The sequence below is a fragment of the Apus apus genome, chromosome Z, assembly GCF_020740795.1.
Source record: "Apus apus isolate bApuApu2 chromosome Z, bApuApu2.pri.cur, whole genome shotgun sequence".
Lineage (NCBI taxonomy): Eukaryota > Metazoa > Chordata > Aves > Apodiformes > Apodidae > Apus > Apus apus.
In genome coordinates this window covers 24,471,205-24,484,485 of record NC_067312.1, presented here as the reverse complement: position 1 = coordinate 24,484,485, position 13,281 = coordinate 24,471,205, and the positions used below count along the sequence as shown (strand labels likewise).

The following is a 13,281-nucleotide window of genomic DNA, read 5'->3' as shown; positions in this document are numbered from 1 at the left end:
GTTCAGGGATCCAGAGCCACTGTTGGTGAGCCAGGACTCCATGCTCTGCTTTACAAGCAGGCCCAGCAGTGGGCTCCTTTACAGGACCGTGGAGGAGGTGGAGGAGGATGATGAGGAGGAAGGGGACAGATGGCACCCAATTTTCAATCTACTTCAATCTCCAGAATGAAAGACTATTTCCATCTGCCATGTTTTCCTTGTCACATTTCACAGACACCCTCAAATTAGTTCACAGAGTCTTTGAGATCTAAAGTTTTGTAGTCTTCTTTGCAAAATACTTTTCAGTTTGTGAGAAGGGCCATTAATGCCACTCACAAACAACTAATTAGACTGATTGATGCTGACTAAACAAGGTGAGAATTGAGCCAAATCAGATGGGGCCACTCAGGTGCTGTTGCTGAGGCACAGACAGGGAAAAACAGCACCCTGCAAGCGCATGAAGACTCTTTGTCATCATACTGTTAATCATACTGTTTGGTGGGATATACAGGTCATAAGATAGCAGTAGTAACAGTGCTACCCAGAGTAGCACATTGAAGCAACTGACAGACTGAAACTCCTTGTTTGGTCCTGACATGAAAGCACAAGACTGTCCAAACATCAACACTTGCTGTTCTAAAGTTTGGTTAGATCAGTTTAGTTGCTGTAATGAAATCCTCCAGCAACATTAACAACTGGCACTGTGTGCAGATAGCACGGCAAGAAGGAACCAAAAACAGAGGGCTGGCATTAGGACACAGTCATGCAGTGCAGTGAAATAATAAAGAGGCAAACCTACATTAGCTTAAATTCCATAAAACACAGCAGAGTTCATCAAACAATGCAAACATAATATTTTTAAATTTGACATTCAGTGTGATTTTCTGCAGCCCATCAAATCTCATAATTGCCTATGACAAGGATTTCTGCCCCGATAGCTGTATTTCACAGGTATAAGAACACAGAGAAAAAGCTATGGCATTTGACAATAGAGATAGATGAGAATTTTGGAACCTAACAAGGAATAGAAAGAAGACAAAATCATAGTGGGCTGCATCAAAAGAAGAAGGGCCAGCAGGTCATGAGAGGTAATTCTCACCCTCTACTCCATTCTCATGAGACCCTAGCTAGAATACTGTGTCCAATTCTGGAGCCCTCAACACAGAAAGGACATGGAGCTGTTGGATCAAGTCCAGAGGAGGGCCACAGAGATGATGAGAGGGCTGGAGCACTTCTGCTATGAATACAGGCAGAGACAGTTGGTGTTGCTCAGTCTGGAGTAGAGAAGACTCCGGGGAGACTTTATAGCAGCCTTCCAGTACCTGAAGGGGCTACAGGAAAGCTGGGGAGGGATGTTTTACAAAGCCTTGTAGTGACAAAACAAGGGAGAACGGCTTTGAAGTAGAAGAGGGTAGATTTAGGTTAGACATTAGGAAGGAATTATTGACTCTGAGGGTAGTGAGACACTGGAACAGGTTGCCCAGGGAAGTTGTGGATGCCCCCTCCCTGGAAGTGTTCAAGGCCAGGTGAGATGGGGCTTTGAGCAACCTGGTCTAGTGGGAGGTGTCCCTGCCTGTGCAGGAGGGCTTGAACTGGATGATCTCCAAAGTCCCTTCTAACCCAAACCATGCTATTATTCTGTGATACAACCAATTAATCATGTACTTCCACCAAGATAAACAGCAATTATATGGTAAACTGTGATAGCATTTAAAATTTAGTGGGTTTAGACTAACTGTTTTTCCAATACTCAACCAGTATTAATAATTTTTCTATTCTAAAGACTAGATCTCTCACAACTCGTTCACAACAGAAAAACCAAGGAATACATATATTCCTTGTTATAAGACACCTGGAATTTGTCTCCAACATACTTCTGTAGCAAAATAAGGTTTCCTAACTTGGCACCACATTCTTTAGCAAACTTTCCCTGTAATGCTTATCACTTTTCTTTCATTACCTACTTACCGACTTTAAACTTCCATTTTGCTTCCTGGTAGGTCTTCATGATCACACATCCTTACCACTTCTCACTTCATCAACCAAGTTCACTTCACCTTCTCACACATCTCCAAGTTACTGATTTTGACAACTTCTACACGCGAAAATGCTTTTTATTATAGTGGACCTGACGCTCAATTCCATCTAAAAACCCACATACTTCTTGTTTAACATTAAGAAATTGTCAGTTAACAGTCAGTTTTGAGAGCTTTTACGCTTAGCCTTCAGAAATAAACACTCTGAAATAAATAATTAGCACTACCTGCATGCCAACCACAAACACCTCAAAGCTGAAGCCATGCTTCCACCAGCACCAGTGGAAATATCAGAACTTACATATGGAGTGAGCAGAACAAACCAGGCTGAATAAACATACATATCATCGCTATCTCCATCAGCTGCTCTTTAAACATTTGCAGTCCCATCCAGACTGCTAGAGCGGCATGTTCAGTTTCAAAAAGATTCACTGGTTCACATCACAAGATGAGAATTGGATTATTTCATTTGTATCAAGGAACTGAACTAGACTCCTAGAAAGGTAAACAAATTAATTTTGTATTCATAAGTAACAAATCAATTTGAATCATCCCACTGAGCACTACAGGAACAATAAATCCTCTTTAATTCACTTTGAGCACGCCATTACCATGCCCAGAAAGCCCGTTCCTTCTGGTAACTGACAGCCTGGTAAACATTATTGCATTTTGTAAGATGTGGTTGCATCTATGTTGAGCTGTAACTGGAAGTGACAGACCACAGTCTCCCTGATTGTTCACACCACATATAAGCCAAACATTTTCTAAGACTCATCCTAAGACAGGGCACTCAAATATCATTCCTGACAGCCCTCCTGAGCAATTTGCTCATCAGATCACTGCAAGCATTCCTAGGACCACTCCAAATCCTGTTTACCTCAGTGACATGCCTTGCACTGTTAGGCAACTTCCCACCATAATGGTGAAATACACAAGAAGCATGCAGCACACAATCCATTTTTAATGTGACCACGACTGTCAAGTTTCAAAGAAGGTGGTTAATGGTTATTGTGCCACTCTGGTAAGGGTTTCTTCTTTTTCAGTACAAGCTTCTCATGGAAATGGATACTAGCTGCATTTTTCAAATGCGAAAGATGAAATTTAACTTTGTGATCGTAACTATCAATGCTAATAATAAACTGTGCATTACCATCAGATTCTTAATAGCAGCACACAGTTACGTACTTTGCTGCAGATGAGGCAGCAATCTGTGATCTTGTTTTCCAAAAAATCATTTAACTTACCCAGTGTTTGAAATCATAATTTTATCCCTCTCAATATTTCACCTCTACACTGAGGAAGCTAGGAGGACTTGTACAGGGCGAAGACAGAAGTGTGTGTATCTTAATCGTGCACATGCCATCCATATCCTTACTGAGGGACTTCAGAGAAGTAGTTATAGGCTCATCAAGCCAGCAATTTTTAGCGTCTACATAGATTCATTAGGATTTTTCCATAGCTATATAGGACACCAAATCAAACCTCTGTCTCAGGTTCCCTCTACTGAAATAGCATTTTCCCAGGTTGCAGAACTGTTTGGATGGCTGGATTTTATAATAGCATTTTCCAAGGCTGCAGGACTGTACAGATGGTTGGATTTTGTAAAACCACTTTGAAAGTGAACATGGTTTGGAGAGTTAATATTCTCCCTTGACAGAAACCTCCTGACAGGGTGTTCAACTACTCTTTTCCAAATGGTTCCAGAAACATATGCAACACTCTACTCATATTGTGCTAAGTGACAATAAAGTCCTCTGAATCAGCAAAGTCTTGAGCCAGTAGCAGAAGTAGTAAGACAAAAAAACAAACACAAAGGTGGAACAGAAGGCAGCCTTTATGAGGTGTAGACTTGGGCCTTGTCTGTAAAGGCTGAGTTAGTGTAGGATTATCATGTCCATCTCTGAGCACTCAAGAGCGGCAGTATTCTTTAAATCTAGCATTTGCGGTTGTCATTAAGGAGCAGAAGAGATGGACTCTAAATATATTTTCATACTAAGTAAAATTGTTCTTTGTAAGTACAACTGGGTAAGCAGCAGATTGTTTTCCTTTGTCTACAAACTTCACTCCAGAATAAGCTTAATTCTCAAATCCTGCTAACAACGTCACGGATGTTACAAAAAAGACACCTATAGTGAATCCATTCCAACAGTAGTACTATTCTAGCTTTAGTTCCAACCTATTCTTCATTAGTGTGGACAAACAGGGAGAACATTTTTTAAGCATGTATCTCACATTTAAGGTCACCAAATATGTAACTATCAGTACAGATCATCTCAGATCTTGGATGACCTATTATTCTGTTGAAAGAAACACAAGCAGCACTTGCATTCAGATGTGAGGCAGGTTAGGGAATCCAGAGTTTAGTGCTCATATTTCACAGAAATCACATCAAAATGGATTACTACGTCCACCAGTGCCTGTGTCTTTTTCCAGAAAACTTCCCAAAAATCCTGCGAGTTTTACTACTGCGCCTAGCCAGACATGCTGCCATCTAAGCTGTGCACTGCTTCTGAAGAGCCAAGCTTACCTAGGACTCAAACAGTAGGATACCAGGACACCATTCATCATTTCCTGGTCTGAACTCAGTTCCCATTTATATCTAGAGCTCTGGATGCCTGGGCAGTATGCTTGCTAAAGCAAACACAATAAATCCCTATGTGTTTCAAAAAAGAGTAAGAATATTGACATGGGAGGGACATTTACTCAGATATTGAAAAAGCACTTGGAAATCAGTATCCAGAAGCTTAAAGTGAGTTAATCCAAAAGAAATTGTTCCTGCTTAATTGCAGGTCAACTCCGTTAGACACACACAAGTCACCGAAAAATGCAGCTAGTGCAAAGGCAAAGGTGTTCCAGTTTCAAAGTCAGCTGGCCAAACAGCTGCTTAGATCCTCAGTTAGTGCATGCAATGATTTCACAACACGGCTACACAGCATATATTATTCCATATGCATGTATTTGTTGGCATTGAAAACACTTTATACCTTAAGAAGTCATGACATGGCTGCACACTCCACAGTAGGTCGTGTGTCAGAGAAAACACTGGTTTCTCCAGTATCAAGCAGTACATTCTTTTCAATTTTTGCACAGACAAGCCAGAGCTAGCAGCCTGTTGAAAACGAACCGGCACAAGAAGTAGGAATTGTGAGAATCTATGTTAAAGATTATTTGTTTCACCAACACTTCACTGTAAAGTGTTGACCATTTTCCTCATTTAAAAGTATTTAAAAGTATTAAAAGTATTTTAAAACCCACATTCTAAATCCTGGAAATATTACCTATTATATTTTTTTATTAAGACACTATCAAAAGGGGGAAAAAAAGCATTTCTCAACAAGCTGAGACTCCACTTAGTGGACAGTCTCAAAAAAACTTTTCCAGACTTTAGCTTCAGAACTGAGGAGCAAATTCAGACTGGGACAGTCAAGTCTAGATCTTTTTAACACTTCCTGACAGAATAAAGAGACACTGCTGTAGCCAAAGGTAGGGCTATCCCACCTGTAATGACACTTCCCTCGTGCCAATCCCTGTATTTGTAGAGCTAAGTCAGTCAGCTAAGCTACAGGACTGATGTGGCTCACTGTGCAAATGTCCATGCTGCAGCAGACAACAGGAAAAGGCAGCCTCCATCTCATGATGTTCTCACTTTTTGGGAGCTAGTTCAGTGAAAACTTAATGGTCAAGACAAAGAATACAAATGGTTGACAAAGAATACAGCCACACAGATGAACAAAACAGTGCCTATGGATCAAATGGAAGAAGAAAAACCTGAGAAGAACTGTGTATTTCAAGTTCTTCCCTCTTTATTCAGGTAGAAGCCCTCAGTCAAAACAAGTGATGGGAATTGCTTAGTTAGCTCATGTGTTATCTGGTGCTAAAAACCCACAGCATTACTAGATACTGGAAATGTCAATATATGCTTGTTTCTGGTGATCCAGAATCATCTATTGCATGTTTAAACCATGCCTCCCTAGACTAATTTTTTTAGTGATGACTGGCATTCACCACTACTTGCCACCAAAGAACCATGTCAGACTACAGTGTGTTGCCAGAAGCACACTTGTGATGCAGTTCCAGAAACTGAATATACAAACACAGTCCCATTACTTTTCAGGATGGAGAAGATTATATTAATACCATTACCCAATCTCTGTGTAGATACAACAGAGTCCAGCACTGCATGGTGCAAAGCCAAGTTGGAATCAAAACACAGATCCCTCTAACCTCCCTGTCCTGAACACAATACTAATTTTGGTAGATCTCACACAACCCACCCTTGGAAGAAAAAGACCACTAAAATACTCATAAATGAATGGGGAAAAGAAATTTACAAGCAAAAGTAGATGTAAAAGTAGATTTTTCACAGTGCAACGCTTCCACAACCATCGCACCTTACCTGTAAGACTGAATACACCTGAAAAAGCTTTGGAGGCACAAAACCCTGAAATTGAAAGCATACTCCTGCAATTTATTTTTACAGAAGGTTTTCATCTAAGTTGAGCTTTTATATACACATTTCTACCTAAAATGGAATCTTTAAAAAGACTAAAAAAAGGATAGACTGAGTACTCCAATTTATTTATTTACTTTAAACAATACAGAATACTTTGTCCCTTTTTTCATTGCTACAGTTTCTTGTTACTAAGACTATAACCACAGGCATTGGGAAGTCTCAGATACTAAGGGTACATCGTTAAAACACATGCACACTTAATTTCTGTGTGTATATATACACATATACTCATGTGAGTTCCATTCCAGATCTGCTCTCAGCTTCATTGTGTATCTCTACATCACACACTCCCTTGCTAAGTGCTTCTTAAAGTACAGCTTCTGGGCTAGAAGAAACATTAGCTGTTGGTAATTACTTTAAGCTTCAGCAGTTTCAAAATTAAAGATATCTAAAAGAGTAGAAGAACTGAGTTTCTAATCTGTATGAAGTGTTTGCATTGTTTAGATGGTCACTGATCTGGTCACTGGAAAAGCACAGGCTCAGCTAAGATGATGTCCCAGGCACCTCTACTAATGAGAAACTACTCCTTTAGGAGGTAGTGCTACATCACAAGAAAATGCTCTCTCTTTGTAGTACGCTAACATGTAGACCATAGGTTTCCAAACCTGTGATTTAAGGAGTGTTCAGCTTTAAATCAAAGTACAGTCTTAAGAGACAAGCATCAAGAATAAATGTTTTGCAACACAATTCCCATAAAAGCTACATCAATTCTACTTAGTACTCTTACTAACTAGCAGGCAGAAACACTCTAATGCCTGTTAGGTGTTATTGCCTCACCCAATTAGAACTGCTGGCCTGTCACAGTGTTTCAAGCTATTGCAATCTCTATGGCTTAAAGACTGCGTATTTCATCAAGTATTGGCTTGACATCTGGTTAAGAGTCCTGCAAAGATAACAGGAATTCTGGTGGGGCAAGCACTGTTTGGGAGAGAGAAACCACAGTAACAAACACACAAAGCATTAATCTGATGCTTGCCTTGAGACACTGAGAATAAAAATAATTTCAACTTGATGAATGTGAAGGACCAAAATGTTTGTTTTCAGCAGAACTAGTTTTCCACCCAAAGAGCTGGCCTACACAATCTTTATAATGGATGGATATATTGAAATAGATCAATTGCAACCTGAGGGCATTACAAATACCTTCACTAGATCAGCATGGAAATCATCCCTCATGGCTGTTATGACACTCATGTATGTATTGCCAGGCCAGAAGAGCTAGCTTAGATTTCTCATGCTTATTTCATGGTCATAAAACTACAGTGACAGAAGATAATTTAAGCATAGTAGAGGTCTCCACACCTTGCTGCCTAACAAAGCAGTTTATTAACCATTTCAAGCTGATTTGCATACAGTCCATCTGTCTAAGTATTTATACCTTACTGATTTTTTTCAGATAATCAAGTTTTGTGGGTGTTAGCTATAGTAAGTGATGTTGATCTGTTTTTGTTACACTCTCCACACTACTGCAAAAGACAGCATAAACTGCTTTACTGCCACTGCTTTCACACAATAAGCAACTCATTTTACCCCTGAGATAAAAGATGGCCAGGAATTGCAGTAACACTGACCTACTGCCAAGAAGCTGTGCCTTCTGCTCTATTTTCTGCAATATTTCTGTGTCAGACGAGCACATTTGATGAAACTGTTGCTAAGACAAAGATTTGGGAGAGCTATCATTAAGCTTTGTGGGATGGAAAAAGACAGGTTAAAGAACCCAAGGCAGGTCAGATTCAACCATCAACAATGCTTCTGGCTCCTAATAGCCTTATAGTGTTCATGTCTTGTTACACAGCTAGAGAAGGGAAACTGAAAAGTTTAAGGACAAGACTGTGGCTTTGGAAAAAAAAGCAAGTCAACAAGCAGCCAACAACCAAAACCAATTTCCACAGCAATGGAACTGCAATTCCCACACGTCTATCCCATGTGTTCAAACAGTACAGAATTTCACATATTTTAAGATTTTAGAGGTTCAAACAGGCTTTGTGAAAATGATTACATCCTCCAGTTTAAAATTAGCAGATGCGTCTATTCCCCTACAATTACAGTATCCTCTCTTCAAAATGGGACCCTGTAACCAGAGCACTTTAAAAGAAATGCATTTCACTAACCGCCCATTCTTCAAGAAAGCCTACGATCTAGGAGTGGATCAACTAACAACTGACATTTTCCCAAATGCCAAAAAATCAAAACAAAATACTTCTAGGCAACCACAACACTAAAAAGTACATTCTAGAAAACTAATCTTCCACAATACTCTCCAGCCAACTTAATGACACCAGTATTCTAATTCTGCCATCTCAAACTGCCACATACCATAATCACCTATTGAACATAACATATTAAGTATAGTCCAACAAAAGAGAACCTGAAGTCTTTATAAAGATACCTTGATTAATGGCATATGGCAGAGACAAGCATGTCTTACAGAATCACTCAGGTTGGAAAAGACCTTCAAGATCATCGAGTCCAACCATTAACCCTACTCTACCAATCTAGCATTAAGCCATCTCCCCCAGCACCACATCTAGATGACTTTTAAACACATCCAGGAAAGGTGACTCAGCCACCTCCCTAGGCAGCATGTTCCAATGTCTGACAACCCTTTCAGTGAAAAAGTTCTTCCTCATGTCTACTCTAAACCTCCCCTGGCACAGCTTGAGGCCATTTTGTCTTGCTCTATCACCAGAAGATACACGCACCTACCCCTTTACAACATCCTTTCAGGTAGTTGTAGAGGGCAATGAGGTCTCCCCTCAGCCTCCTTTTTTCAGACTAAATAGCCCAAATTCCCTCAGCAGCTCCTTGTAAGACTTGTTCTCGAGGCCCTTTACCACCCTCGCTGCCCTTCTCTGGACACTCTCCAACACCTCAACATCTTTCATCCACTGAGGTGCCCAAAACTGGACACAGTATTCAAGGTGTGCCAAGTGCCAAGCACAGATGGACGATAACCTCACTGCTGGCCACACTATTCCTAATACAGGCCAGGATGCCATTGGCCTTCTTGGCCACCTGGGCACACTGCTGGCTCACATTCAGCCGCCTATCAATCAGAACCCCCAGGTTCTGATTACAGCAGCTTTTACCTTGTAATTCTTTATCATTCAGGAAGAATGAAGGGAAAAACTAGCACTTGTCCACAGCACAGAAGGCCACAAAGGGCAGTAGTTAGGGAGAGACTACTCATGAATAAACGAGGAATTAATCCAAGAGATTAAGCTGAATAGGGCAGCAACTTCACACCCCTACCAGAATTCATGGCTGCACAGCTCTGTGCAGTGCCTTGCATGAAGTGTATTCAGTTCAATCTAAGCAATGACTGCATTACAGTTCATAAACACAATCCTCTAACTCCCCAGCCTCCAGCTAAAAGTAAAAGCAGTACCAATGACAGTAGAATACAGTGATGGCTTGTAGCTTTAACACAGTATTTACCTGGTCAATATACACAATAATCTAGACTACAAATATACATACTGAGTGTATTTATTTAAGAACTATTTATTGAGGATTTTAAATGTAATAAAATCTCTGCTCAAAGAAAACTGATTGTTACATACTGACACACTCAATACTCAATACTGGGAACACAAGAGAGATACATGTTATGAGCTAGGACATACTGAGGTCATCTTATTTACGCAAAAAAAACCCCAACAAATATGCTTTCCTACTAAAGAACACTATATTCTGTGTGGTCAACCCAACAGAAGGGCATGCACAAATAAATGGTTCTATCATTCAACAGTGACTATTGATAAGAACTTGTCTTTATGCAACAGGGATGAGAAACTAGGAGAGAGAAGCAAAAGTCGACATCCTACGTGCTCGGCCTATACAACCTCCAGAGCTTGATTTATTTACTTTCTACTGTGAAATCAGAGACACCCACAAACATATGGGATATAGCACTAGGAAGAGAAACTCCTGAACTACTGCACTCTAGTTCCAAAACAAATACTTAATAACAGGACTTGTCCAGAGACCAGTCACCCACAACTTGGTATCCACCACACACACAATGCATAATTACCTAGCTTGCTTGATGCTATTCAATGCTCTGAGCAGGTTGAACTACACCGACAGAACAGTGAATTCTTTGCTACAAAAAATTAGACTAAGAAAGTCACTGCTGGTTTGGCAAAGCCTTCGCCCTCCCACATCTCAAGTTTTCTCTGTTCTGACCATTGGAATGGTCTGGTACTACAAACTCACTGTATAAGCCTACACGGGATGGCAGTACCTATTTAAGTATAGTAACACACTCTCATGTGGCCACACATATGGATTATCAACCATTTTGCAACTTGCTTCCAGAGCATTCAATTTTAAGAACTCAGCAGAATATCAGAAAACTAGTTTACAATTGCAGTGTTAAGTGTTCCCATACTCCTTGTTCTAGGAAATACTCTGAAATCCATTGGCAACTGCATTTAGATGCATATACAATTCTGCATCTGCTTGATAGTTTTAAGAATATATCCCAAAAATACTGTAATATAATTTAGCATTTTGGCAGATTTTTCAAACACATTATCACTTTCTCGATTATGTAGATAGCTACACACCCACGTTTATTCTGTTTGGGATTTTATCTTTTTATTCTCTTTTTTTTTTCCCCTTTTTTTTTCTTTTCCTTTTTTTCCCTTTTTTTCTTTTTTTTAATTGAAGTCAACAGGAAAATAAAAGTTAGCCTATGAAGTCATTCCTTCCTACATCTTGTACAGTGAATCCCAGTGACTAGGACAGTGCCAAGGATGCTGCTGTTATCACCCCACATGCTAGGACGTTAATAAAATGGAGAATTCAAAGTGTCCTTAAAAACTTGAGCAAAAAGACACTGTAAACTTCCGTATTAATACACCGGTTTCACATTTGAACTCCTGAATGACCAAAGTACAAATACCATGACTGGTAACTTCTATACACTGAACTATTCAGGAAGTCTTAGAAAACCAGCATCTTGCTAATGCATTAAAAGTGCCTCCACCTCGCAGTTAGCCAGATCACAGATTTTTGTTGCTTCTGAACGTGAATGAGCTTCTATCCCATTCAGAGGCTACTAGAGAAGCCTAGTAGTAGCGTTTATTTTTTTCATTTCACTATACGAATGACTAAGAATACAACTGCAGGAAGTTTTGACAGGTATTTATGTCGCTGTTCTATCTACTTAGATGCGATCAGATTAATTTTAAAGATTACATTACTTCTCATTTACTTAAAACCTCAAATGGATATCCCAGTTTACCAGGGGATCTGCAGTAACGTGTATTTCTTCGGAGCCTCCTTCGCTCTGCTGGGAAATTCTGACGTTGTTTTATACCCTCTGAAGACTCCAGAAGAGCAAAAAGGAGCCTTCACTGCTCTGAAGTTTCAGCACGTAAACCCTGAGCTTAAAGCAGCCGTTTTCAGGACCGACCATCCCTTGACGACCCAGGGAAGGTCCTCACGGCGGGGATCTGCAAGCCAAGGCGGCTTTCCCAGCGACCCGAGGTGGCTACGGCGCAGACAAACCCCTGCAGCCCGCGGGGCGCCCCTCACCGAGCCTGCCGCTCCCCCTTCACCGGGCCGATGCACAGCACCGATGGCAGCAGGATCCCCGCTCCCCCTGCGCCCCGCCACTACCGCCGCTCGCCTCCGCGCGTATCCAGAGGCGCCCGCGGGCACCACCGCGGCTGCGGCGGGCAGCCGCTCCCACCCCCGCCCCGCCGCCAGCCCCCGCGAGATCCTTACCCCATGGCGGCCGGCGGCGCCGGGCACCGGCGGTGCCGTGCGGGCCGCGTCCCCGGGGCGCTCCTGGCCGCGCCGGCAGCTCCGCAGCCCCGCGGCGGCGGGCCGCTGCGCTGGGCTCTCCGCGCAGGCCCGGGGGGCCGCGCCGCCGCTGGCAGCTGCCGGGCCGAGCGGGGCCGCCCGCGCCCTAGGGAGCGCCCCCCGCGGGCCGGGCTCCCATGGCCGCCGGCCGCGCCAGGTGCCCGCAGGCAGCGGCTCCGGCCCCCGGGAGGGAGCGGCGGCGACGGCGGCTCCGGGGGCAGTCGGCTCCCCTTCTGCTGGCTGGCGGGCAGGCGAGTCGCCTCCTCCGCGAGGGGCTGGCGACGGCTGCGGCGCTTCTCGCCGGGACGCGAGCCGCCACCGAAGGCTCCGTGCGCCTTAGAGGCGGAGCGGGACGGGGCAAGCGGTTCGCGCAGCGCTCCACACCGCCGCTTCCCCTAGCATCCCCGCCGGCAGCGTGGCGGGCACCGATGCATTTTCCCGAGGAGGCAGAGCGAACCGCGGCACCGGCGCTGGCATCGGGCTCCCGGCGTGAGGCGGCTGGCGGCGGGCACCGGGGCGCCGCGCTCCTCCGATCCGCCCGCCCGCGGCTGCGGAGATACGGGGCGCCGCTCCTCCTTCCCGCGGCGGGCGTTCGCTCCCCGCCGTCACGCCTTCTTCTGCGGCGAGCGGGCGGGCATGGTGCTGGGGCGCGGCGGGTCGGTCACTGCCAGCTGGCGGCGGGAGTGGCTGCCGCCGCCGAGGCCGCGCTGCTCTGCGGCGGGCTGGCGGGCTCAGCCCCGCCGGTGGGACGGAGGGAGGGAGCGAGCGCCGCGTCAGGCGGTGCCCGGCTGCTCCGGCGCCCCTGAGCCGCTGCCTCTGCCCGCTCGCATCCCCGCCTCCCCCTCACACCTCCGCCACCGCCCGCCCGTCCCCTCGCGGTGGGCAGGCGCAGCCGCCGAGCGCAGCCCGCACCTCCGTCCCGCTCCTCCCGGAGGAAGG

At 43.9% G+C, this 13,281-nt stretch overlaps 1 protein-coding gene across 4 annotated transcripts in view; it reads right to left on the bottom strand.

Moving 5' to 3' along the window:
• The window catches only part of HOMER1 (homer scaffold protein 1), a 123,429-nt gene extending 111,053 nt beyond the window's left edge, over nt 1-12,376 (bottom strand). Inside the window, exon 1 of one of the 4 annotated variants that reach the window (XM_051643629.1) lies at nt 12,265-12,376. In XM_051643629.1, coding sequence (XP_051499589.1) covers nt 12,265-12,269 — 5 coding nt within the window. In that variant the 5' untranslated portion in view covers nt 12,270-12,376. The remainder of the gene's footprint in view (nt 1-12,264) is intronic. The other 3 variants (XM_051643630.1, XM_051643631.1, XM_051643628.1) reach the window with 3 other exon arrangements.
• Between the last annotated feature and the right edge of the window lie 905 nt (nt 12,377-13,281).